Source organism: Mobula hypostoma, chromosome X1 (genome assembly GCF_963921235.1).
Source record: "Mobula hypostoma chromosome X1, sMobHyp1.1, whole genome shotgun sequence".
Classification (NCBI taxonomy): Eukaryota; Metazoa; Chordata; class Chondrichthyes; order Myliobatiformes; family Myliobatidae; genus Mobula; species Mobula hypostoma.
In genome coordinates this window covers 43618882-43643219 of record NC_086128.1, presented here as the reverse complement: position 1 = coordinate 43643219, position 24338 = coordinate 43618882, and the positions used below count along the sequence as shown (strand labels likewise).

At 40.0% G+C, this 24338-nt stretch overlaps 1 protein-coding gene across 3 annotated transcripts in view; it reads right to left on the bottom strand.

The window, feature by feature from the left end:
- Positions 1-24338, bottom strand: part of LOC134340455 (neurabin-2-like) — a 257627-nt gene that overhangs the window by 69015 nt on the left and 164274 nt on the right. For all 3 annotated transcript variants that reach the window (XM_063037745.1, XM_063037743.1, XM_063037744.1), the window contains exon 5: positions 17596-17700. In XM_063037745.1, the coding sequence (XP_062893815.1) occupies positions 17596-17700 (105 nt within the window). The remainder of the gene's footprint in view (positions 1-17595; positions 17701-24338) is intronic.

Below are 24338 nucleotides of genomic sequence, written 5' to 3'. Positions count from 1 at the left end.
CTTTCCAACACGCTTCTATCTTCCTATTTGCTCAAAGTTCAGTGCAATTTTCCTGAATCATTCTTTCCTCATTTGATACATTTCTTGGTTATTCGAAAAGATATCTTTGATGATTCAGCACCGAGCAATCGGGCATGTATTTGTAGCCCAGGTTTTATTGAAAAGCTTGCTCCTTTTCCAAATATTGAAAGTAACCTGTCACTCTTCAAAATTAAGCCCAGTTACATTAACAACTGACAATGATGACTGCCTTATGAAGGATGTTTAAGTGGGTTTTGTTTTTTGGCTGAGTCCCCAGTGTTTCGGTCAGCTGTCTTGCCTTTCTATATGTGAATAGGCCAGGTTACATCCCGAATAATTGCCTCTTCTAGCCTAGCAATATATTGCAAATGATAGTAGATTTTAAACAATGCTAGTCAAAGCACATCTTGCAGACATTGCTTTGACAAAGTGCACATCTTAAATCACATGATTGCTCCAATAATTCATCTAAAAATGAAAGGAAATGTACTAGGGTTAATGGATTTGCATGAACAGACCTTGCTTTTTTAACAAGGACATTAACTGGGTTAACTGACTCTAATAATGCTGCAGATAAAGTAATCGCACTCAAATACATTTCAAATCACCTTCCCATGCCACGATAAAAGCAAATATTGCAAATCTGAGGTTAATTCAGAAAATCCTGGAAATAGCTGGGGTCAGGCAGCATCTGTGGTGAGAGAAACAGAATCAGGATTTAAGGTCAATATTAAGTAAAAGATCATTGACATGGAACAATAATTCAGGTTCCCTCTTTACAAATACTTCGTGATCTGCTGAGTATTTCCATAATTGTTTTGAATTATACAAACACCAACAACTTTAATGTCTCTTTCTTCCAAAATTGTTAGCATTTCTTGTCCATTGTTTTTTCTTTCAGCTCCCATGTGGTATGGATTCAATAACTGACAAACATTATAAGAGAATGCTTGTAGTGTGTATGCATAAAAATGAACTGCTGGCAGACCATAAGACTCTTCTAAGCTGAGGACCAAGAAGGCATGGTCAAATGAGGTGGAGGTGCGCCTACAGGACAGCTTTGAGCTGGTGGACCGGCTAATATGCAGGAATTCATCTTTGTGTCTGAATGAATATGGTACAGTTGTCATCGAATTCATCAAGACCTGTGTGGATGGGTGTGTGCCTTTGAGAATATACCAAACATACCCAAACCAAAAGCCATGGATGAACCAGGAGAATTTTAGTCTCTAAGGGCTAGATCCGTGGCATTAAAGAGCAGTGATCCAGAACTGTACAACTACTTCCTACAAGGTGAAACCTAACATCATGAATGGCAGTGATGCTTCACTCCCAGATGAGCTCAACAACTTTCATGCATGCTTTGAAAGGGAGAATAAAACTACACCTATGCGAATCCCTACAGCATCTGGTGGCTCTGTGATCTCCGTCTCGGAGGCCAACATCAGAACTTCTTTCAAGAGGGTGAACCCTCACAAGGAGTCAGGTCATGGTGTATCTGGTGGGGCTCTGAAAACCTGTGCCAACCAACTGGCGGAAGTGACCAAGGACATCTTCGATCTCTCACTACTGCAGTCAGATGTTCCCACCTGCTTCAAAAGGGCAACAATCATACCAGGGACCAAGAAGAACAGGGTGAGCTGCCTCAACAACCATCACCCAGTAGCACTCACATCTGTTGTGAAATGCTTTGACAAGTGAGTCATAACTAGAATCAACTCCTGCCAACGCAAGGACCTGAATCTGCTGCAATTTTCCTATCGCCTCGATAAGTTTACAGCAGATGCCATCTCACTGACTCTCCACCGGTCCTTGGGTCACCTAGACAACAGTAATACCTATGCCAAGCTGCTGTTTATTGACTACAGCTCAGCGTTCAACACAATCATACCCTCAATTCTGATCAACAAACTCTAAATCCTGGGCCTCTGTATCTCGCTCTGCAACTGGATCCTTGACGTCCTTACCGGGAGATCACAGTAAGTATGAATCGGAAATAACATCTCCTCCTCACTGGCAATCAACACTGGCGCACCTCAAGGATGCATGCTTAGCCCTCTGCTATACTCTCTTTACAACCATGATTGTGAGGCTAGGTATAGATCAAACACCATCTTATACATTTGCTGACGACAACTATTGTTGCTAGAATTTCAGATGGTAATGAGGAGGCGTACGGGAGCAAGACAAAGCAACTGCTTGAGTGCTGTCACAACAACAATCTTGCACTCAACATCTGTAAGAACAAGGAATTGATTGTGGACTTCAGGAAGGGGAAGTCGAGGGAACACACACCAGTCCTCATTGAGGAATCAGAAGTGGAAAGGGTGAGCAGTTGTAAGTTACAGGGTGTCAACATCTTTGAGGATCTATTCTGGGCCAATATATTGATGCAATTACAAAGAAGGCATGACAGTGGCTATATTTCATTAGGAGTTTGAGGAGACTTGGTATGTCACCAAAGACTCTTGCAAATTTCCACAGATGTACCATGACCAGCATTCCATCTAGTTGCATCACCGTCTGGTATGAAGGGGCCACTGCACAGAATGGGTAAAAGCTGGAGAAGGTTGTAAACTCTGCCAGACCTATCATGGACGCCAGACTCCCCAGCATTGAGGACACCTTCAAAAGGCGATGCCTCAAAAAGGCGGCATCCATCATTAAGAACCCCCCATCACCCAGAACATTGCCTCACCTCATTGCTACCATCAAGGTGGTGGTACAGGAGCCTGAAGACACACACTCACCAGGAACAGCTTCTTCCCCTCTGCCATCAGATTTCTGAATGAACAATGAAGCCATGAATACTACCTCAGTACTTTTCCTCTCTTTATGCACTACATATTTAATTTTTATATATATATATATATACACACACCTTATTGTAATTTATAGTTTTTATTATTATGCATTGCTGTAAAACATATGCCAGTGATATTAAACCTAATTCTGATTCTGAACTCAGCAGGTCAAGCAGACAAAATAGATATGTCATGATATTTCTGGCCGAGTCTCTGCATCAGACCTGAAAAGTTGACATATCTTTTTTTTTTGCTCCCACAGATGCTGCATGGTCCACTGAGTAAATCGAGCATTATTCTTTTGCTCCAGAATCTGCAGAAATGCTTCTCTGAAGTTAGCGTTTCTTTAAGTTTTGGTTTGGTATCAATTCTTGCTGAGAATCACTTTGTAATAGCTGTTTACATCCATATTAGAATCCAAATAACTTGTAGTAATGCCCAGGGCCTTGGGGCTTATTAAAAGAAGCACTGACTAATGCTCTACCGTACCATCTGGTCAGTCAGCAGGAAGAAGTGCGCTGACGAAAAGCATCTCTGCTGGTGAAGGAACAAAGATAAAAACAAACTAATTTCAGAAGCAAAGGAGATAGTAAAAATTTCTTCTGAAGATGTCTGTACACTGACCAATGTTTTCTTGATTCAGTCATTGGTAAATAAAATGTAGTCAATGAACTCACAGTTAAGCCTGAAACCAACATCCCAAAAATAGAAAGCCTGTTATCTCTTTAAAAATAATTTCCTGGAGACTGGATTCTCAGCAGTTTTGTCATTATCAAAATTTGTCTGCAGAATTGCAATTCGATTTTGTAACAAATTAATCACACCAGCACTGAGTGCAAGAAAACCCAGCGTAATTGCTGTGAGGGGCTGTTTCTAGCTGTTGCAAATTATTTCCACATTCTTTCAAGAAACAACCGCTCATTTTTATACCTATTCAACTGCACAATATCAGGAAGGACAGCATTTCTTGGGAATTCCTAACTGCACTTGCAAAGTGGTGCTGAGCCTCCATTTTGAATTGCAATGGTCTTTCTTGTGAGGTAGTTTGGGATTTCCAGAATTTCAACTCAACAATGATGAAAGAATGCCAGCATATTTCTCAATCAGGATGAAATCTACCTGCTGCTTTTATTCTTTTGCATGTAAAGTTTGTGAAGTTTGAAAAGCAATACTGAAGAAAACCAATTCCCCTTATTTATTCTGTGGATGGTGCAGACAGTCTGTCAGTATTATAATTGTGAATGATTAGGAAAAGACATTACATGCCAACCAAACAGCTACTTTGTCCTGAATAGTACAGATTTTCTTGAACATTGTCGAAGCTGCACTCAAAATTTTGATGGGTTTTACAAACCCTAATTTGTAATTTGCAACAATACAATTGCTTCGGGGAGTCAGGAGATTCGTCATGGGTTGCAGCATACTTAACTTCTGACTTTTATTTCAGCCACAGAATCAATGTAGCTGGCACAGTAAAACTTCTGGTCAATAGCAATCAACAAGATATTGATAGCTGGTGATCTGACAATAGTAATCTAGTTAAATGTTAAAAGGAAGGTGTTAGACTCTTCCTGGAGATGGCCCACGTGTAGAGCTTGTGTGGTACAAATATTACTTGCTACTTAACTATCCAAGCCTGAAAGCTACATTGGCTATGCTGCAAATGGGCACATAACCAGATATACTGCAAATGATGTTGAATGTTGGTTAATCGTCAGTTAAATAACGCACTTCTGACACAATGATGGAAAAATATGTCACTGATTTAGCAGCTGAAGCTGGCCACAGGTACACTACCCTGTGGAGTGCAGTCACAGTGATGCCACTCATGCTGACAAATAATGAAATTCCTTACCTAAATTACATCTATTCTCTCACCACCCTAAGTGACTCTTCAATTGAAATTCAAAAACTGAGATTGGGCAGAAGGTGATAACCAGCATGGTATCGTTGCTGATGTTTCACCTTGTTTAATGAGGTTTAGATTAAGTGTTGTGGAATTCTAATGCCACTGTGCTGCCATCTTCTGATGACGTATCCAAGAACGTAAGTTGCGGGCGGAAAGCATTACTGTACCATCCTGTTCCATGATTTGCCTTTGAGACTGAACATAAGACTATAAGACATAGGAGCAGAATTAGGCTATTTGGCCCATTGAGTCTGCTCTGCCATTCCATCCTGGCTGATTCATTATCCTTCTCAATCCTATTCTCCTGCTTTCACCCATAACCTTTGAGGTCCTGACTAATCAAGAACCTATCAATCTCTGCTTCAAATATATCCAAATGGCTTGGCCTCCACAGCCTCCTGTGGCAATGAATTCCACAGATTCACCACTCTCTTGCTAAAGAAATTCCTCCCATCTCTGTTTTAAATGGACGTTCTGCTATTCTGCAACTGTGCTATCTGGTTCTAGACTCCCTACTATAGGAAACATTCTCTCCACATCTACTCTATCTAAACCTTTCAATATTCAATAGGTTTCAATGAGATCCACCCACATTCTCCTAACCTCCAGCAAGTACAGGCCCAGAGCCATCAAATGCTCCTCATATATTAACCCTTTCATTTCCACAACCACTCTTGTGAACCTCCGCTGGACCCTTTTCAATGTCAACACACCTTTTCTGAGATAAGGGGCCCTAATCTGCTCACAATACTCCAAGTGCGGTCTGACCAATGCCTTATAGTACTTCAGCATTACATCCTTGCTTTTATATCCTAGTCCTCTCGAAATGACTGCTAACATTGCGTTTGCCTTCCTTACCACTCACTCATCCTGCAAGTTAACCTTTAGGGAATCCTGCACTTGGGACTCCCAAGTCCCTTTGCACATCTGATTTTTGAACTTTTTCCCCCAATTAGAAAATAGTCTATGCCTTTATTCCTTCTTACAAAGTACATAGGCATACATTTCCCTACACTATATTCCATCTAGCACTTCTTTGCCCATCCTCATAATCTGTCTCCATCCTTCTACCTCAACACTACCTGCCTCCCCACCTATTTTCATATCGTCCGCAAAGCTGGTGACAAAGTCATCGATTCCTTCATCCAAATTATTGTCAAGGAACTAGTCACCGGCAGCCAACTAGAAAAGGCCCTCTTTATTCCCACACTTTGCCTCCTGCCAGTCAGCTAATCCAGTGGTCCCCATCCACCAGATCGCGAGCATGTGCTACCGGGCCGCAAGGAAACAATATGATTTGGCGATATGAAACGATATGAGTCAGCTGCACCTTTCCTTATTCCCTGTCACGCACCGTTGAACTTGAACACCGCCCCTCCCGTTGGCCGGTCCGCAAGAATATTGTCAATATTAAACCAGTCCGCGATGCAAAAAAGGTTGGGGACCCCTGAGCTAATCCATGCAAGTATCTTTACTGTAAAACCATGGAATCTTATCTTGTTAACTAGCTTCATGTGCGGCACCATGTCAAAGGCCTTCTGAAAATCCAACAAAACAACATCTACTGACTCTCTGTCTATCCTACCTGTTATTTCCTCAAAGAATTCCAACAGGTTTGGCAAGCAGGATTCCCCGTTGCTGACTTTGGCCTATTTTATCATGTGCCTCCAAATACCCTGAAACTTCAGCCTTAATAATGGGCAACAAGATCTTATCAACCGCTGAAGTCAGGCTAACTGACCTATAATTTCCTTTTTTGTGCCTCTCTCCCCTCTTGAAGAGTGGAGTGACATTCGCATTTTTCCAGTCCTCCAGAACTATTCCAGAGTCTACTGATGCTAGAAAAATCATTACTAATGTATCCACAGTCTCTTCAGATACCTCTTTCAGAACTCAGAGGTGCAGTCCATCTGATCCAGGTGACTTATCTACCTTCAGACCTTTCAGCTTCCCAAGCACCTTCTCCTTAGTAAAAGCAATGACACTCACTTCTGCCCTCGACACTCTTGCATTTCTAGCAGACTAATAGTGTCTTCCACAGTGAAGAATGGCACAAAATGATTATTAAGTTTACCTGCCATTTCTTTGTCTCCCATTACTACCTCTTCAGCATCATTTTCCAGTGGTCCGACATCTACTCTCACCTCTTTTACTCTTTATACATTTGAAAAATAATGATTTCATCTTATATATTATTGGCTAGCTTAGCTTCATATTTTATCTTTTTCCCATTATTGCTTTCTTAGTTGTCTTCAGTTGGTTTTCAAAAGCTTCTCAATCCTCCAGCTTCACACTAACTTTTGCTCTATTATATGCTCTCTCTTTTGCTTTGTTGTTGCCTTTGACTTCCTTTGTCAGCCAGTTATGTCATCTCCCCTTTTGAATACTTCTTCTTTGGGATGTATCTACCCTGCACCTTCTGAATTGCACCCAGAAACTCCTGCCATTGCTGTTCTGTCATCATCCTTGTCAGTGCCCTCTTCCAAACAACTTTAGCCAGCTCCTCTCTCATGCCTCTGTAAAACCCTTTACTGTACTGTAACATCTGACTTTAGCTTCTCCCTCTCAAACTGCATACTCTATCATATTATGATCACTGTCTCCAAAGGTCTCCTTTTCCTTAAGCTCCCTGATCAAATCTGATTCATTTTACAAAATCCAATCCAGAGCTACCTTTTCCCCAGTGGACCCAACCATAAGCTGCTCTAAAAGGCCATCTTGTAGGCATTCTACAAATTCCCTCCCTTGGGATCCAGCACCAACCTGATTTTTCTAATAAACCTGCATACTGCAATCCCCCATGACTATCATATTCATTGCACTTTTTACATGCCCTTTCTACCTCCTGTCTGCTGCTCGAGGCCTATGTAGAACTCCCATCAGGGTCTTCTTACCTTTGCAGTTCCTTAACTCTACCCACAAGGATTCTACAGCTTCCGATCCCATGTCAACTATTTCAGGGGATTTGATTTCATTTTTTACCAACAGAGCCATCCCATTTTTTCTGCCTACCTGCCTGTCCTTTCAATACAATGTTTATCCTTGGATGTTAAACTCCCAACTATAATCTTCTTTCAACCATGACTTGGTGATGCCCACAACGTCATACCCGCCAATCTTCAACTGCACTACAAGATCATCTACCTTCTTCCATATTCTACATGCATTCAAATATAACACCTTCAATCCTGTTTTCATTAACATTTTCAATTTAGCCCCCATGTTGCACTTCAACTCATCCCACTGACTGCAATTTTGCTTTATCATCTGCCTGTCCTTTGTTAGTCTCTATACATATTTTGTCTACTTGTGTATCAAATGCCCCATCCTCAGCCTTATTTTAGTTTCCACCCCCTACCAATTTAGTTTAAACCCTCCCCAACAGCTCTAGCAAACCTGCCTGCAAGGATATTGATGCCCCCTCAAGTTCAGGCGTAGCCGGACCTTTTGTACAAGTCATGCCTTCCCCAGAAGAGATCTCAATGATCCAGAAACCTGAAACCTTGCCCCCTGCACCAATTCTTCAGCCACACTTTCATCCTTTTCTGACCCTCACAGGCAGCAACCCAGAGATTATTACCCTGGAGATCCTCCTTTTCAGCTTTCTATCAATCTCCCTATATTCTCTCTTCAGGATTTCATCCCTTTTGTTGGTGCCAATATGTACCATGACCTCCAGCTGTTCACCCTCTCTCTGCTCTCTTAATTTTTGTACACCTCCAAGTGAAAAGAACTTTGGAATGTCTACTGGAATATTCAAACTTGGTACTTCCAATTGTTGTAATACTTCCAACTTTATTGACATATATTTTGAAAGAGGTTTTGCTGTATCTGAACAGCTTTCTGGGCCATATTTTTATCAGTCTGAAGCCACATATGGACTGACTCAAAGACAGCAGATTTACCAGTTGTTTCTTTAGACAAACCAGTAGTTTCATGATTCTCATTAATAACGTCAACTTTGTTTATTAACTTGAAATAAATTAAGTTTGCCATTTTATTATTATTGAGCTGCCAATACTAAGCAGCAAGGCTACTCTTTAACAGAGACTGAACATAAACATTTATAGCTGTACACAGTATTCTGGGTCTTTTCTACAAACATTGGGAAATGAATTTCAAAATGTTCAGCATTAATAAAATGATGACCCTTTCATTTATAAACCAGTACATTAACAAAGTACATTATTCCATGTATGGATATTTCCAAAAATGTCCATACATGGAATAACCAGGTGAGGTATTTCAGAAACACAGGGGAGGACAGGTTGAGTTCATCTCTCCTGGACTTAGTCTAATGGTGTGGGTGCACTAGTCAAAAGTCCTGGGGTTTTGATAGCACTGAAATTGCAGTTTGGCAGTAATTTGATGGTGGGGATTGATGAAGGTGTCATTTGATCTAAAACTTGGCCAGTGGACAAAAACCAAGTTAAAGAGTATTCAGGGGAACACTGGCCTATAGAAATGAATAGACCTTCATATTCTCATTCATTATATATGAGAATTCAATGGGTTGCTTGTAGAACTTCTAATAACTATTTGAGTTTCAAGGACTTTCAGGGAAAACCAAGTTTAGAAGCCCATCTCACCTTTGCTCACTTTTCCTTTTCTTACAGCCATTCTGGGAGATCAGTTTGTACCTCCCACTGCTAAATCTGAACATATGGAGTAAAAGAGACCTGTCACATGGGAAGATCCACTGTCGCAAGCTAGCTTTTTTATTTTTTCACTGTCCACAGCTGGAGAGTTCCTATTTTCCCAGCTCCAAGTGGCAGGGGCAATTCCTCTACTCCACAGTGCAGCCTCCTGCAAACTTTCATCTTTCTAATCCTGTCAGCTGACCACCTGTTTGGGTAGGGAATTGGCTATCTGAGTGTAGGATAGGCGTAAGAGTGAATTCTCCAATACATCATGGCAACGAGGTCAGTGAGATTTGGAAACTTTTTTAAAAAAACTCTTGTTCACAAAATTTAAAATGGAGATTGAAATCTCAGCACAAAAACATCCTGCGTTATCAGGAGAAATTCTACACATCTGATAACATATTGGTAGCTTCATATTAACTTCTTCAAAAGATAGAGAACTGCAAAAAATGCAGAAGACAAGAGACCATTCATCCTGACAGACCAAAACGTCTTGGCACCTGTTCCCTGAAGCCACAGGTGTTCCACACTAGTTTCACAACTTGCCATCAATTATTTACATGTTCTATTTTAAGCATCAGCAAGACTATTCTAGCACTTCATTCAGGTGTGGATTTTAATAATAAATAAGTGGAAAAATTGCTGCTTGCTGTTTTCAGCATTGTTTAAATTATATTTCCATTCACAATCAGCAGACCAATGATTTATTGTTTCAGAGCAATAGAAGATACTTCACTATTCTCTCCTGAAACTGAAAATATTTAAAATTTAATTTTAAATGCACATTGCATGAATTGAATCTATTATGCTGTCATGCTTGAATTGAAAACAGTTACTTTAAGTATACTTTCCTGACACTGCATAGCTTGTAACTGGCTTAAGTTGATTGATTAGAAAAAAAATTCTTTAATTTCTGTTCTGAGCCATGAGCCAGAAAGAATTGTGAGGTAAGTATTATAACATAAAGATCTGTTCACATTTTTTTTAAATCACATTCCGTTTATCATAAAAACGGAAAGCACCGGAAATACTCAGATCAGTTAATAGTAGAAAAGAGAAACAGAGTTAACATTTCGAATCAAAGTCCTTTTGTCAGAATCAGGAAAAAGAGAAAACATGCTGATTCTAAGATGGTAGAGGAAAGGATCTTTCAAAAGGACACAGCAACCTTACAGATTCAATATCACATTCTACAACTTGACATAACTGACTTTCTTTGTTCGTATCAGAACTATTTCTGCTCTAAGTCATCTATCAGTGACTTTCTTCAGTACTTTTTCTCTCTTAGCAGTTTCTGATCTTTCCACTTTCCTTTGTCTGCATTTTCACATTCTATTATCCTTATCTCATAGCTTTCTTCTTTTTTTTCTAATCTCTAACTGCCCCCATTAATCCACTGGATGGGTGACTATAACTTGTCCTCATGGTGACCCTGGTCTCATCCACCAGAGATACTGTCTTTGCCTACCTGATCCAGAAAATGAAACTCTACAAAATAGTTCTATCGTCTGTCATCATTATGTGTTGTGTTACAGTATAGCTACTTAGAGTGTAACAGTTTGACATAGTCTCAATTCACATTATCTCGAAAAGATATGTACAATCATTTTAACAGATGTACTAAACTAGTCCACAGTGGGGCTCCACAGGGGACTGTCTTGTCTCCCTTTCTCTTCACCATTTACACCTCGGACTTCAACTACTGCACAGAGTCTTGTCATCTTCAGAAGTTTTCTGATGACTCTGCCATAGTTGGATGCATCGGCAAGGGAGATGAGGCTGAGTACAGGGCTACGGTAGGAAACTTTGTCACATGGTGTGAGCAGAATTATCTGCAGCTTAATGTGTAAAAGACTAAGGAGCTGGTGGTAGACCTGAGGAGAGCTAAGGTACCGGTGACCTCTGTTTCCATCCAGGGGGTCAGTGTGGACATGGTGGAGGATTACAAATACCTGGGGATACGAATTGACAATAAACTGGACTGGTCAAAGAACACTGAGGCTGTCTACAAGAAGGGTCAGAGCCGTCTCTATTTCCTGAGGAGACTGAGGTCTTTTAATATTTGCTGGACGACGCTGAGGATGTTCTACGAGTCTGTGGTGGCCAGTGCGATCATGTTTGCTGTTGTGTGCTGGGGCAGCAGGCTGAGGTTAGCAGACACCAACAGAATCAACAAACTCATTCGTAAGGCCAGTGCTGTTGTGGGGATGGAACTGGAATCTCTGACGGTGGTGTCTGAAAAGAGGATGCTGTCCAAGTTGCATGCCATCTTGGTCAATGTCTCCCATCCACTACATAATGTACTGGTTGGGCACAGGAGTACATTCAGCCAGAGACTCATTCCACCGAGATGCAGCACAGAGCGTCATAGGAAGTCATTCCTGCCTGTGGCCATCAAACTTTACAACTCCTCCCTTGGAGGGTCAGACACCCTGAGCCAATAGGCTGGTCCTGGACTTATTTCTTCATTTACTGGCATAATTTACATATTACTATTTAACTATTTATGGTTCTATTACTATTTAATTATTTATGGTGCAACTGTAACGAAAACCAATTTCCCCCGGGATCAATAAAGTACGACTATGACTAAAAAAGAACAAACATACCAAAAAAAAAGAAAACCAGCAAATCAAAAACTTTAAAGAGTAGGGTAAAGTTATGTTTTACTATGAACCTTAAAAAACCAATAATTCAATTACCCATTCTTCGTTGAACACTATCTTTCTGTCAAGTATTTTATTTGGAGGAAGATTTACTGTACATCACTAAATGTAGGCAATTAAACAAAATCAATTGATCATGATCTTCAATGCAACGCTGATAGTTTCGTGTTTAAATTGCATATCTGATTCGACAGGATTTTTCCTCACAGTGAATCTCCACACTGGCAACAACTGGGATTCTGTAAAAAAATGTAGAACATTGAACAATGGGAGATGAAAAATATCTTTCCTTCACCCCCAACTCCAATATCACAGAGTGATTTCTACCATCTGCTTTAATGCCTTAATGTTCAATACATGAAATGCAGAATTTTAATTTAAGATTGCTATCTATTTTAATTTTGGAATTTCATTTCTAAAATGTGCTTTTAATTAGCATTCCCATATTTACATCTTGACAGCTAAAGAAATTAAAAATGCCTTGAATTATGGGTTATTGAAGCTAATAAGGGTGGGAAATTTGCTGAAAAAAGTATCAGAACACAAAACATCAGATGATGTCACATGACTTGAATTTTCCTGTCAGCATATGATTTCCAGAGCAATGCATTATCATAGGAAGTTTTAGGGCACAAGGAGGCCATTAGGTGCACAATGTCCATGTCTGTGACAAAGGATATGTGAAGGGCGGGAGGTGCAAAAAGATTCACCTTCTCACTCACCAAAGCATCTCCACTTACTTGGTTAAGTACAATTCTAATGACCCTGAGGAAGCTTGAAGCCAGGAAGTATGGAAGAGCCCACACGATTGGCAGCGCCACCAATCACCTCAAAGGTTCTCTTTGATACAGTGGGAACATCTTGCCCTATGGTCATTTATTGTTACTGAGTCGAAACCCTGAAACTTCCTAACGCACTGTGGGACAAGCCTCATCACTCGGACTGCAGCCTGTCACCACCTTCTCAAGACCAATTAGAGACAGTCAATAAACACTGACCTTGCCAGCAATGTTCACGTCCCATTAATGGTTTCAGTGGCATCAGGGAGAGTTATGACAAATTAATCCTCATTCTCTGAAGTTTCTCTCACGCATAAGGAGAGAGATGCCAGTAATTAGGGCTGTGCAATTAAACTGACCAGACCTCCAGAGATCCCCAGTTGAAAAGCCTCAGGAATATCTATTTCTCCTTTCACAAACAACAGAATCTGTAGATGCTGGAAATCCAAACAATACACACAAAATGCTGGAGGAACTCAGGAGGTCAGACAACATCTATGAAAAAGAGTAAATGGTCAACGTTTCAGGCCCAAAACCTTTCATCTTTTCCACAGCTGCTGCCTGGCCTGCTGAGTTCCTCCAGCATTTAGTGTGTGTTGCTTCTATAGCTCTTTTGGTGACTTTAGAGCCCAAGTGAACTCAAGATTATACACCTCCCTTTCTTTTATTAACATTGACCCTGATCTTCCACTCCCCTATCTCAATACATTTGAATTTCTTGCTGAAAACCTTTTATCTCCCCTTTACTTTATTTAAAACCTTTATCTAAATACACCCTGTAATTTCTTTTTCCAAACCTTTACTAACATCTGCCTTGGTTGAGTATCCATTTTAAATTTATCTTGCATCGTACAAAACTTTGGGATATTTCTAATATTAAAACTGCCCTGTAGGTACAAGTTGCTACTGTCACTATTGTTACAAGAAGTCCTGCCGTTAAACTGTGTTTGCTGGATAGATCTGTAATTTATAGGCTTTGTTTCACACAATCATTAGAAATGGCTCATTTCAAGGTTATTGTAATCTCGCACCAGTTATACTTGTAAGCACAGAATATTTTCCATTAATTAACATCTATTTCCAAAATGTCTACTTCCTGGCCTTTTTTTTCATGAACTGTATTATGTTTCCTCTGAAATGCAGTTTTTCATCCAAAACAGTTTTCAGTGGAGAGCATGCTTAAACCTGAACTGCTTTGCTATTTAATGCACTACTGCTCCTTTGGGATTTCCTGTGCATTGCTAAAATAAGCCATGGAACAATGTGAAGTTTTCAGATCAAGAGCCAAGCCAGATTGTTTCTGAAGCTGCTACTTTACATTCCAGAGGTTCACACTGCATGTATCAATGCCTCACTGTTCTTATCCCACATCCCTCTCATAAGTGAAGTCAAGACCCCTTTTGCAGATTCAGTGCAGAAGCTGGAGAGTACAGAGAATTGAGGAAGAAAGGGAACTGCTGACGTTAGAGGAGATCTGTGGAGAGGAAAGAGAAGGGAGGAGTGTTAGGAGTGAGAAGAAGGAATCATGAGAAGGTTAGTGCTTGAGGAGTGGGGAGGAGGAGAAAGTGAATGAGTGAAGAGGGAAGAGGAAGAGGGAGTAGGGTGAAGAAGAAAAGGGTAAGAAGAAAAATGGGTTAACAGTGTCGAAGCGAAAGTGTGAGAGCAGAGGATGGAACCATCGACTAGAGGAAGAATGGAACATCAGCACAACTGGAGGTCAGTGAGTGATGAGGAAGTACAAGACAGGGAGATGAGGAGCAGATAAAGATTGTGTGAAAGGGAAGCTGAGAGTTTCATGAAAGTAGGTAATTGACAGAATGAGAGGACAAAGACAAGCTGAAGGGGAAAATGGCACGAACAAGGTTGTTTGGGGGTGGCTGAAGACTACTTTCTCGGTGTACAGATGTTTAAAATCCTGTTGTGGAGGAATGGAAGATTGATGATGGACAATTTTGAATTTACTGGCATGATGGGGCAAGAGATGTTGCTGATTTCAGCACAATAATGGAAATGCTACTGCTATGTTTTCATTACAAGGTTCTTGAGCAAACTTGCTATTTTTATATATTATTAATATAGCATGTGAGGAGTTGAAAGTGGAGAAGGATTACCACCACCCCACATCATGCCGCAAAAAGCTTCCATAAAGCCCTTATTTACAATGCTGGTCTCTAACACAGACTGAAGCAAGACTTTCCAGGCGCAGATCCATGGTCTTGCGAGACTAACGGATGCCACCAGGACAGGATAATGCAGGGAGAATTTAGAACAATCACTTCAACCAGTAAAGAGTTGAATACATTTGTGTACCACATCAATTAAAAGCAGGGTGTCAATTTTCTGCAAGAATGCCTGCAAGGGTATCAAAGCTATAGGCAGTTGGTAGAGGTACCAAACATTGATACAACCACAGAATTTATGTAGCCATAAGTGGGGCTTCCCTTTACCTAAGAGAAATATGACCTCAGACATGGTATATTGACCACATTGGCCACCCACCTCTCAATCTCAGCCCACTCAGAAGTTTAAAACTACTGATAGGTTAGTTGACTGGCACAATGGAGAGAACTGTATGATGCAAAGAAATACTTGTAGATGGAATGACTAGAATTCTTGGCACCTTTGGGAGTATATGTTATCAAAAGTAAACAAGGCTTGTCCACATCATGTACCAAGATACTTCTCCTGCAGAACTCCTTCCTCTGGCTTCATTTCCTGTGGCTTCTATAGGTTTGGTGCTCTGTACTTTCTTCACACGATGTCCACTCTCCCTTCTTCAACCTTCAACTTCCATGGGCAGCAAGCCCTGGGACTCCAAGGTATTACGAAGGACATTCTACGTGCAATAGCTCTCCAGATTTTCATCCAGCTCTATTGAATGGAACTCCAGAGGCAGATCACATTAACCAGCTGCCCTTTTACGGAGCATTTAGCACAATGGACCAAGAATGAACTTCCCGGTAAGGGAATGTTTATATTAATATGGCTTAGAAATGAATAAACTACTGAGATGAAATTCATGACAAGTATGTTCAATTGTTGGATAATTACATTCTAAAAGGATCTTGCGACTATTTTTATAAACGGGTGCTTAGATCTCTTTGCTATTCAAGTCAATAGTATTTTATTTCCACTTAGAAGAATATCTAAAGCCTGTGCTAATCCTTTCACGCTACATTATACTGCTAACACTGTGAATGTAGTGAAATCCTGATTGAGGTGCATTTCTCTATTTTAAAGCGCTATTAGCTTATTGCTTCTCTCAAAGATTAGCCAAGAAAACAATGAATTAACATGCAAATACTCTTTGTACAAAAGTTTCCAATATGTCATAAGAACATAAGAAATAGGATCAGGAGTAGGCCATCTGACCCATCGAGCCTGCCCCGCCATTCAATAAGATCATGGCTGATCTGTCCATAAACTCAGCTCCATCTACCTGCCTTCTCCCCATAACCCTTAATTCCCCTACTATGTAAAAATCTATCTAACTGTTTCTTAAATATATTTAGTGAGGAAGCCTCAACTACTTCCCTGGGCAGAGAATTCCAAAGGTTCACCACTCTTTGGGAAAAATAGTTTCTCTTCTTCTCCGTTCTAAATCTTCTCACCTGAGTCTTGAGGCAATGTCCCCTAGTTCTAGTCTCAACTACCAATGGAAACAACTTTCCTACTTCTATCTTATCTATCTCTTTCAAAATTTTGTATGTGAGTATAGTCCCAGGCGACTCAATCTCTCCTCATAGGTTAACCCCTTCATCCCTGGAATCAACCTGGTGAACCTCATTCTGCACTGCCTCCAAAGCCAGTATATCCTTCCTCAAGTATGGAGACCAGAAATGCACACAGTACTCCAGGTGCGGCCTCACCAGTACCCTGTATAGTTGCAGCATGACCTCCCTGCTCTTGAATTCAATCCATCTAGCAATGAAGGTCAACATTCGTTTGCCTTCTTAATAATCTGTTGTACCTGGCATGATACTCATCAAGACTACAATTTACTCTTGTCCTCTAGTACAAGTTTGGCACTGGCATTTGATGTACTGAAGAAAGGAAACTAGCTCCCAGCCTGGGTCAAAGTGGCATTGCACATCAGGTGCGTTAGCTTCTCTACATCAAGTTCTCAAGATTATTATTATAACTTAAAACAAAAGCAGGAATGGACCATCTGTCAAATGAAAGATAGGTGAGGAATCCAGTGTACAAGAAGGGATAAGACAACTTTGGATGAGCATCAAGATATGTGCAAGACCCTACCTGTAGTTGAAGAAACAGTAAAAATCTGATGGCCAAATCAAACAGTTTTATGAGGTTTGAAGCCAGGGAGTTCACCTACTCAAAATGGAAGTAGTGGGATTTTACTGAAACATCAATAACATCACGGAAATGAACTTTGTATGATTGTAAAACTGAGTTGACAATAAGAAAAATGCTTGGAAGGATATATTATATAACCTTTCAACCTTTGGAATAGAATCATGTGCTCAGTACATTAGACACAACTACATCATGTTCCACACTTAAGTTGGCAATACAATCTAAATCTCTCATTCTCCTGAGGTATACAGAAGGCAACACAAACTTTCTAACTGCTGGCAGTTTATAAGTTTGCATTAACCTCTTAACTTCTGTTCCCTCTGCGATAAAGGTCACCAAATATTTACTCCATTGTGTCTGTTGGAGTTTCAGTGTGAGAACTGCAGAAACCCAGGAGACTTATTTTTCAAAATCTAGCTGTTCCAGTACCTTTTCCACGACCACGTGCATTATTACCTGACTGTTCCTTTTGTGTTCCTAAGGACTGAGGCGGCAAAGCTCTGGGTCACACCAACCAGACTGATTCCATCCACTTCCACAATCAGGTCATTCACCTGGATTCTGAATAAAAGTGAAGAAATTGAACATTGGCTGAATACAAACAAGCAAATAAGCAAATTGCATATTTACAATGGCGACAGTCAAACAGAAAGCAACAAATACTTGCTCGGTTCAATCATCAACATAATAAAAAGTGGAATTTCAAGACAGATAATTATCACAGAACAGACTGCATCCAAAACCTTTTTGAATGGTCATGTTACAATGATATATTAAATTATCACTGCATAAGTGGCATTCTAAAATAATATATTTGTTTAAAATGAGAGGCTAGTTTATATGCTATTGCACAAAAATATATCTGTTAAGAGTACAAGCTGATAATCTCCTGTCGATGTACTACTTTCAAAAGATCTATATGTAAAAAAGAACAGGATTACAGAGGAAAGAACAGATTTTAACTTCAGGTTCTAACAATATACATTTAGGAGACTGACTCCTAGGGGGCAAGGTAGCAGTAAAGATTATTATGACAATCACAAGTAAGGGAAGGATCTTTGTTTTGATATGTTTAATCTAACCCTAGAGAGCAGAGATCATTTGCTGCATAATCCACATGCTTATGAGAAGTCAAGCACTAAAATGGGAGACCTATTGTTGAATTTGACTCTTAACAGAATGATTCCCCTGCTAAATGATGGAGCAGAGTATTATAGGGCTAAAGAAACTTGCAGAGAAAACCTAAAATGGTAACACCAGAACAAAATAACCTTGAAATCCCCGGACTGCCCGCAATGATGCATTTGTGGCTAATAACATGAGTTGTGCAGTATTTATTAATCTCAGCCTAGCAGGCCTGGAGGATGACAGTTACACAATGGCAGGCTGCATCTTTCCCTTTCAAAGAGCAAACTGGATTGGATTGGATTGATTTATTATTGTCACATATACTGAAGTACAATGAAACCATGTCTTGCATGCTGTTCATACAGATCTATTCATTACACAGTGCACTGAAGTAGTACAAGGTAAAACAATAACAGATGCACAGAAAATGCAGTGTAGGTAAACAATAAGGTGCAAAATCATAGCGAGGTAGATTATAAGGTCATGAGTCCATTTTATTATGACAGAAAACCATTCAATAGTCCTATAACAGCTCTCCTTAAGCCTGGTGGTACATACATTCAAGGTTTTTTTATCTTGGGCCCAATGGGAAAATGTCCGGAGTGAGTAGTGTCTTTGATTACGCTGGCTACTTTACTGAGGCAGCAAGAAGTATAGGCAGAATCCACGGAGGCCCAACAGTGGCCTGACACAGCAGCTCTGAACTGCTCAAGTCATAAACAAGCACATTGTCACTAAACTCACCATCAATAACAGTGTTGATAGTAGAGATGGGGGTTAGGAGAGCAGCCAAAGATAACAGACCAAAGTCTAGCTTAAATGTACACTCAATGCTTGTTGATAACCTACACTGAACCAGACTGTTCACGAAATACAATAGTGGGCAATTTATTACTACAGGTATTCTAGTTATGTATGTGCAATATTATGTACAGTTTCAAGAGGCTGAATGGTTCCGTATGACTACAGACATGGCTGTGGTCACAGCAGACCTTACTTAAAAGATCTACAATTGCACAACACTGTTCAATGGGAGCGACAAATCTTGGTTTTGGTATTGGTTAATTATTGTCACATGTATCAAGATACATTGGAAAGCTTATCTTCCATACTATTTATACAGATCAAGTCATTGCACAGTGCAATGAGCTAGAATGAGATAAAACAATAACAATGCAAATAAAGTGTAAAAGCTACTGAAAAAGTGCAGCACAGGTAAATGATAAAGGGCAAGATCATAACGAAGTGCATTGTGAGGCCAACAGTTCATCAAGAGGTTCAAGAATCTGATAACAGTGGGATAGAAGCTGTCCTTATTACTGTAAATCTTACTGGTATTGTTCGGCACACCATTGAAGGCAAAGGAAAATGAAGGATAAATACTACTACACAGAAGATAATTGGGTAAAAGTACCATAGGAGGCCATTCCACCCATTGAATCTAAGCTGGTTTTCAGAGCATAGCCATCATTTCAAAGAACAAAGAAACACAATAGAATCAATGAAAAACTAGACACAAAGACTGACGAATGACCAATGTGCAAAAGATGACAAACTCTGCAAATGTACAAAAAAGTAAATAAATAATACTGAGAATATGAGTTATAGCGTCTTTGAACGTGAGTCCATGGGTTGTGGAATCAGTTCAGAGTTCAGTACTGGTTCAGAAGCCTGATGGTTAAAGGATAATAACTGTTCCTGAACCTGGTGGTGTGGGACCTGAGGTTCCTCTACCTCCTTCCCAAAGGCAGTAGCGAGAAGAGAGCATGGCCTGGATGGTGTGGTCCTTGATGACGTGGCTGCTTTCTTGTGGCAGCGCTCCTTGTAAATATGCTCAATAGTGGGGAAGGCTTTGCCTCTGATGGACTAGCTGTATCCACCACTTTTTAAGTTTTTCCATTTTGGGATATTAGTGTTTCCATACCATGCTGTGATGCAGCCAATCAGGACACTCTCCACTGTGCATCTACAGAAGTTTTTCAAAGTTTTAGATGTTATGCCAAATCTGCACAAATTTCTAAGGAAGTAGAGCGGCTGTCGTGCCTTCATTATGATGGCACTTACATGCTGTTCCCAGAACAGATCCTATGAAATGATAATGCCAAGGAATATAAGGTTACTGACTCACTACACCTCTGACCCACTAATGAGGACTGGCTCTTTGACCTCAGGTTTCTTCCTCCTGCAGTTAATAATCAGCTCTTTGGCTGTACTGATGTTGAGTGAGAGTTCGTTGTTGTGGCACCATTCAACCAGATTTTCAAACTCCCTCCTATAAGCCAATTCATCACCATCTTTGATTCAGTCAGCAACAGTGGTGTTAGAAAACTTAAATATGGCATCGCTGTACTTAGCCTTGTGGTGATAGGTATAAAGCGAGTAGCACAGGGGGATAAGCACACAGCCTTGTGGTGCACCTGCGCTGAGGGAGATTGTGGAGAAGATATTGTTGCCAATCCGTACTGACTGGGGTCTGCAAGTGGGGAAATTAGGATCCTGCTTCACAATGAGGTATCGAGGCCTAAATCTTGGAGCTTACTGATTAGTTTAAAGGGGATGGGAGTGTTGAGTGCTGAGCTACAGTCAATGAAGAGCATCCTGATGTGTATATCTTCACTGTCCAGATGTTCCAGAGCTGAGTGAAGAGCCAACGAAATGGCATCTGATGTTGACCTATTGTAAAGGTAGGTAGGCAAATTGGAGCCGATCAAAGTACAGTAGCTCCTCAGGAAGAAGTTGGTATACTTCATCCCAGTGGACGTAAGCGCTACTGGACGATAGTCATTGAGGCAAATTACCACGTTCTTCTTAGGTACTGGTATGATTGAAGCCTGCTTGAAGCAGGTGGATACCTCAGACTGCTGAAGAGAGAGATTAAAGAACTTGCAAACTCCACACGGAGGCAATTGAGGTCAGGAAAGAATTCAGGTCCCTGCAGCTCCTCAGCACCATGCTGTAGCCCATAAATTATGTAGAATGTTCACTTGTCTTTGAAGAAACAGATTAAAAACAATAAGTGTGCCTCACTTTCAAAGTTCGAAGTTCAAAATAAATTTATTACATATACTGTATGTTACTATTTTATTGCAGGCATTTACTTGAAAAAAGAAATACAAAAGAATTTTACAAAAATACTACACATAAGCATACAAAGACTCAGAAATAACCAATGTGCAAAAGGCAAACTGCGAGCCAGTTGCAAAGCGTCTTTGAAAGCGAGTCTGTAGGTTATGGAGTCAATTTGGAATACAGGTGATTTCATAATCTAATCGCCAATAATGATACCAATAGACCAAGAGCATCAGGTTATAAACTGGAGTTTCCTTTAATTTAATGGAGTCTCAGTAAATAAATAAATTGGCCTCTCTGCTATCCTGTCTTTTTGATTGGCAAGATAATGTTAGCTGACACTTGATTAAAACTTCAAGGCAAGGATTAAAATGTATTATTATTGAGGCATTTAGTCTGTCCAGAGCAGTGATCACAATCATGGTTACAAAACACTAATGGCTTACATTAACACAGTGATCTATTCCTATTACACTTTACTGCTAGCTTAGCTGTATGGAGAACTGGACCTGGAATGGACTGAAAGACGGTCTATTTCCCTCCACAGAAGCTGCCTGACTGACTGAGTTCACTTAGCTTTTTGTATGAACTGAAACTGGCCCAGCCTAATCAGTAAGGACAACATATTAATAGAGCATTCATCCTGCCAGGTGACCTGTTTGAATCTCTGTGATTGGATCACATTTAATTTGGAGTGGTGATCACTGCTTATAGGCAGTTTGCTTTGGTTTAGGGGTGATGAGGATTGACTTGCCATTCCTTAATAGGAAAGCGATGATTTCCTTCGTAGAATGTGGACACTACATTTTGGAATAGCTGGCACAATGTTGGCTGTCAGAGCCTATATATTTTGGAAACACACCTAATTAATGAGATCAGTATTGACTGTATTGCTGCAGTGGGTGAACATGGAAAGGTTTGACCACCATTATTGATGAGCTTTCCAGATAATGAGCAATTTGTTACATTTTAATGCTGCCAATACAATAAAACGATGTCATTTATTTTTAAAGGTACAAGTGGACAAATATTAATATAGGAAAATATAGATGCATTCTGTAGATACTAAGGTTAGAAATACAATGACTTTGCTTCTACCATTTTCTATAGAAGAGGGAAGAGAAAGGGCCAAACAAGTGTAAGAAATTAATCATGCAACAACTATTAATTATCAATGATATGGATGACCTATGAACCATAATATTTAGACTCAGCTACCTAGAAATATGATCATGTTGCTCTCCTCTCTCTATGCTCTACAACTGAAAATGCAGGATAGATACAGAGAAAAGTAACAGCGACCAATTATGAGTCATTTTACATTATTGTAGATATTCAACCATGACTCACTTGAGTCACACTTGCCAGTGGCTATACTTCATTATGAGTTTGCGGAGATTCGGTACATCACCAAAGGCTCTTACAAATTTCGACAGATATACCATGGAGAGCATTCTGACTGGTTGCATCATTACTTGGTATGGAAGCGCCAATGCACAGGATTGAAGGAGACTGCAGCCACCTCCATCACGGGTGCAATCCTCCCCACTATCGAGAACATTTTCAAAAGGCGATGCCTCAAGAAGACAGTATCCATCATGATGGAGCCTCATCAACTGGGACCTAACTTCTTCTCATTACTACCATCAGGGAAGAGGTACATGAGCCCAGAGACTCACAGTCAACACTTTAGGTACAGCTTCTTTCCCTCAGCCATCAGATTTCTGAACAGTCCATGAACCCATGAACACAACTTTGCTATTCCTTTTCTGCATTATTTTTTATACTGTAATTTATAGATTTTTTTTGTTATGCACGATACTACTGCCAATGATAATAAACCTTATTCTGATCCTGAACCTTTGAAGACACACCACGTGACACCTGTCCCCGTACAATACTCCTTCTGAAGAACTGTTGGGAAAATAGTCTCCATCATCCTGGATTATCTGATACTGAATATCTCAGGCCAACCACATTTTCAAAGTGTAGCACAGGAATGGGACCCCTCTGAGGTAAGTCCATAACTCATTTTCTCACCCAATTATTTCCAGCAGTGCAAAACCACTCAGCAATTCACAAGGTAAATAGGTAAACATCCTTACTGCATACATATTTCTATCCATTAAGCCGATCCCAATTGGTAGTCATCACAACTCTCACTGACCAATTCTGGCCACTATGCCCTCCCCGTGTCTTCATGCGTTGACTATATAACATGCCCATAATGATATAGTATACTTTCCAGGTCATCACATATTGTGAAGCATTATCAAACTGTTCAGCTTTGATGTCCAAAGCAGGAGATACCCTTGATCAATGACAAACAGTAAGACTAGTAGTTCTGTAAAAAAAATTCAGAACCTTAAAAAGCAGCCTTTCAATAGATACATTATTAAATTCTTTTCTAGAAAAGCACTAATGGGACTAAGGATTTCCCGAGTTCTTTTATGTGCAGAGAGGTGTTATCATTCGTACATCTCACAGTACATGTTCAGCTCCAGTTCTCAATTAATATATTTTGTACCACATTAACTATTCCCTCATCTTAAAAGAACATATTATTCTGTAATGTCATTCATGGATCCATGTTTCTATTTAATTTGAATCTCAATCAATTTGGCAAAATTTAATTTTAAAAGAAGGCTGTTAAAATGAGTATTAATAAAAAACTTCCAGATAACCTCATTTCCCTCCTTGGGCAAATCTCTACTTTTTCTTGCAACTATTTATTTATAGACACACACTTCTTTCACTCACAGCTTTCCTAAGAGGAAACATTGAGAAGCCTCTAAAATTAAATTCAAGAAGCCACAGATTGTGTGACTGTAGATAAATGGCAGATCTTTTCAACTAAAAAGGGCCCATCTTAATGGTACAATGCTGTAGAGAATGAGGTTTTGTTAACAACACCCCTTCTCACCCTACTGATACTAGAGTTGAAAGCCAATCATTTTGTTGTGCTAACAAATAATTCACAAGTTATTTTTACTGTATGCATA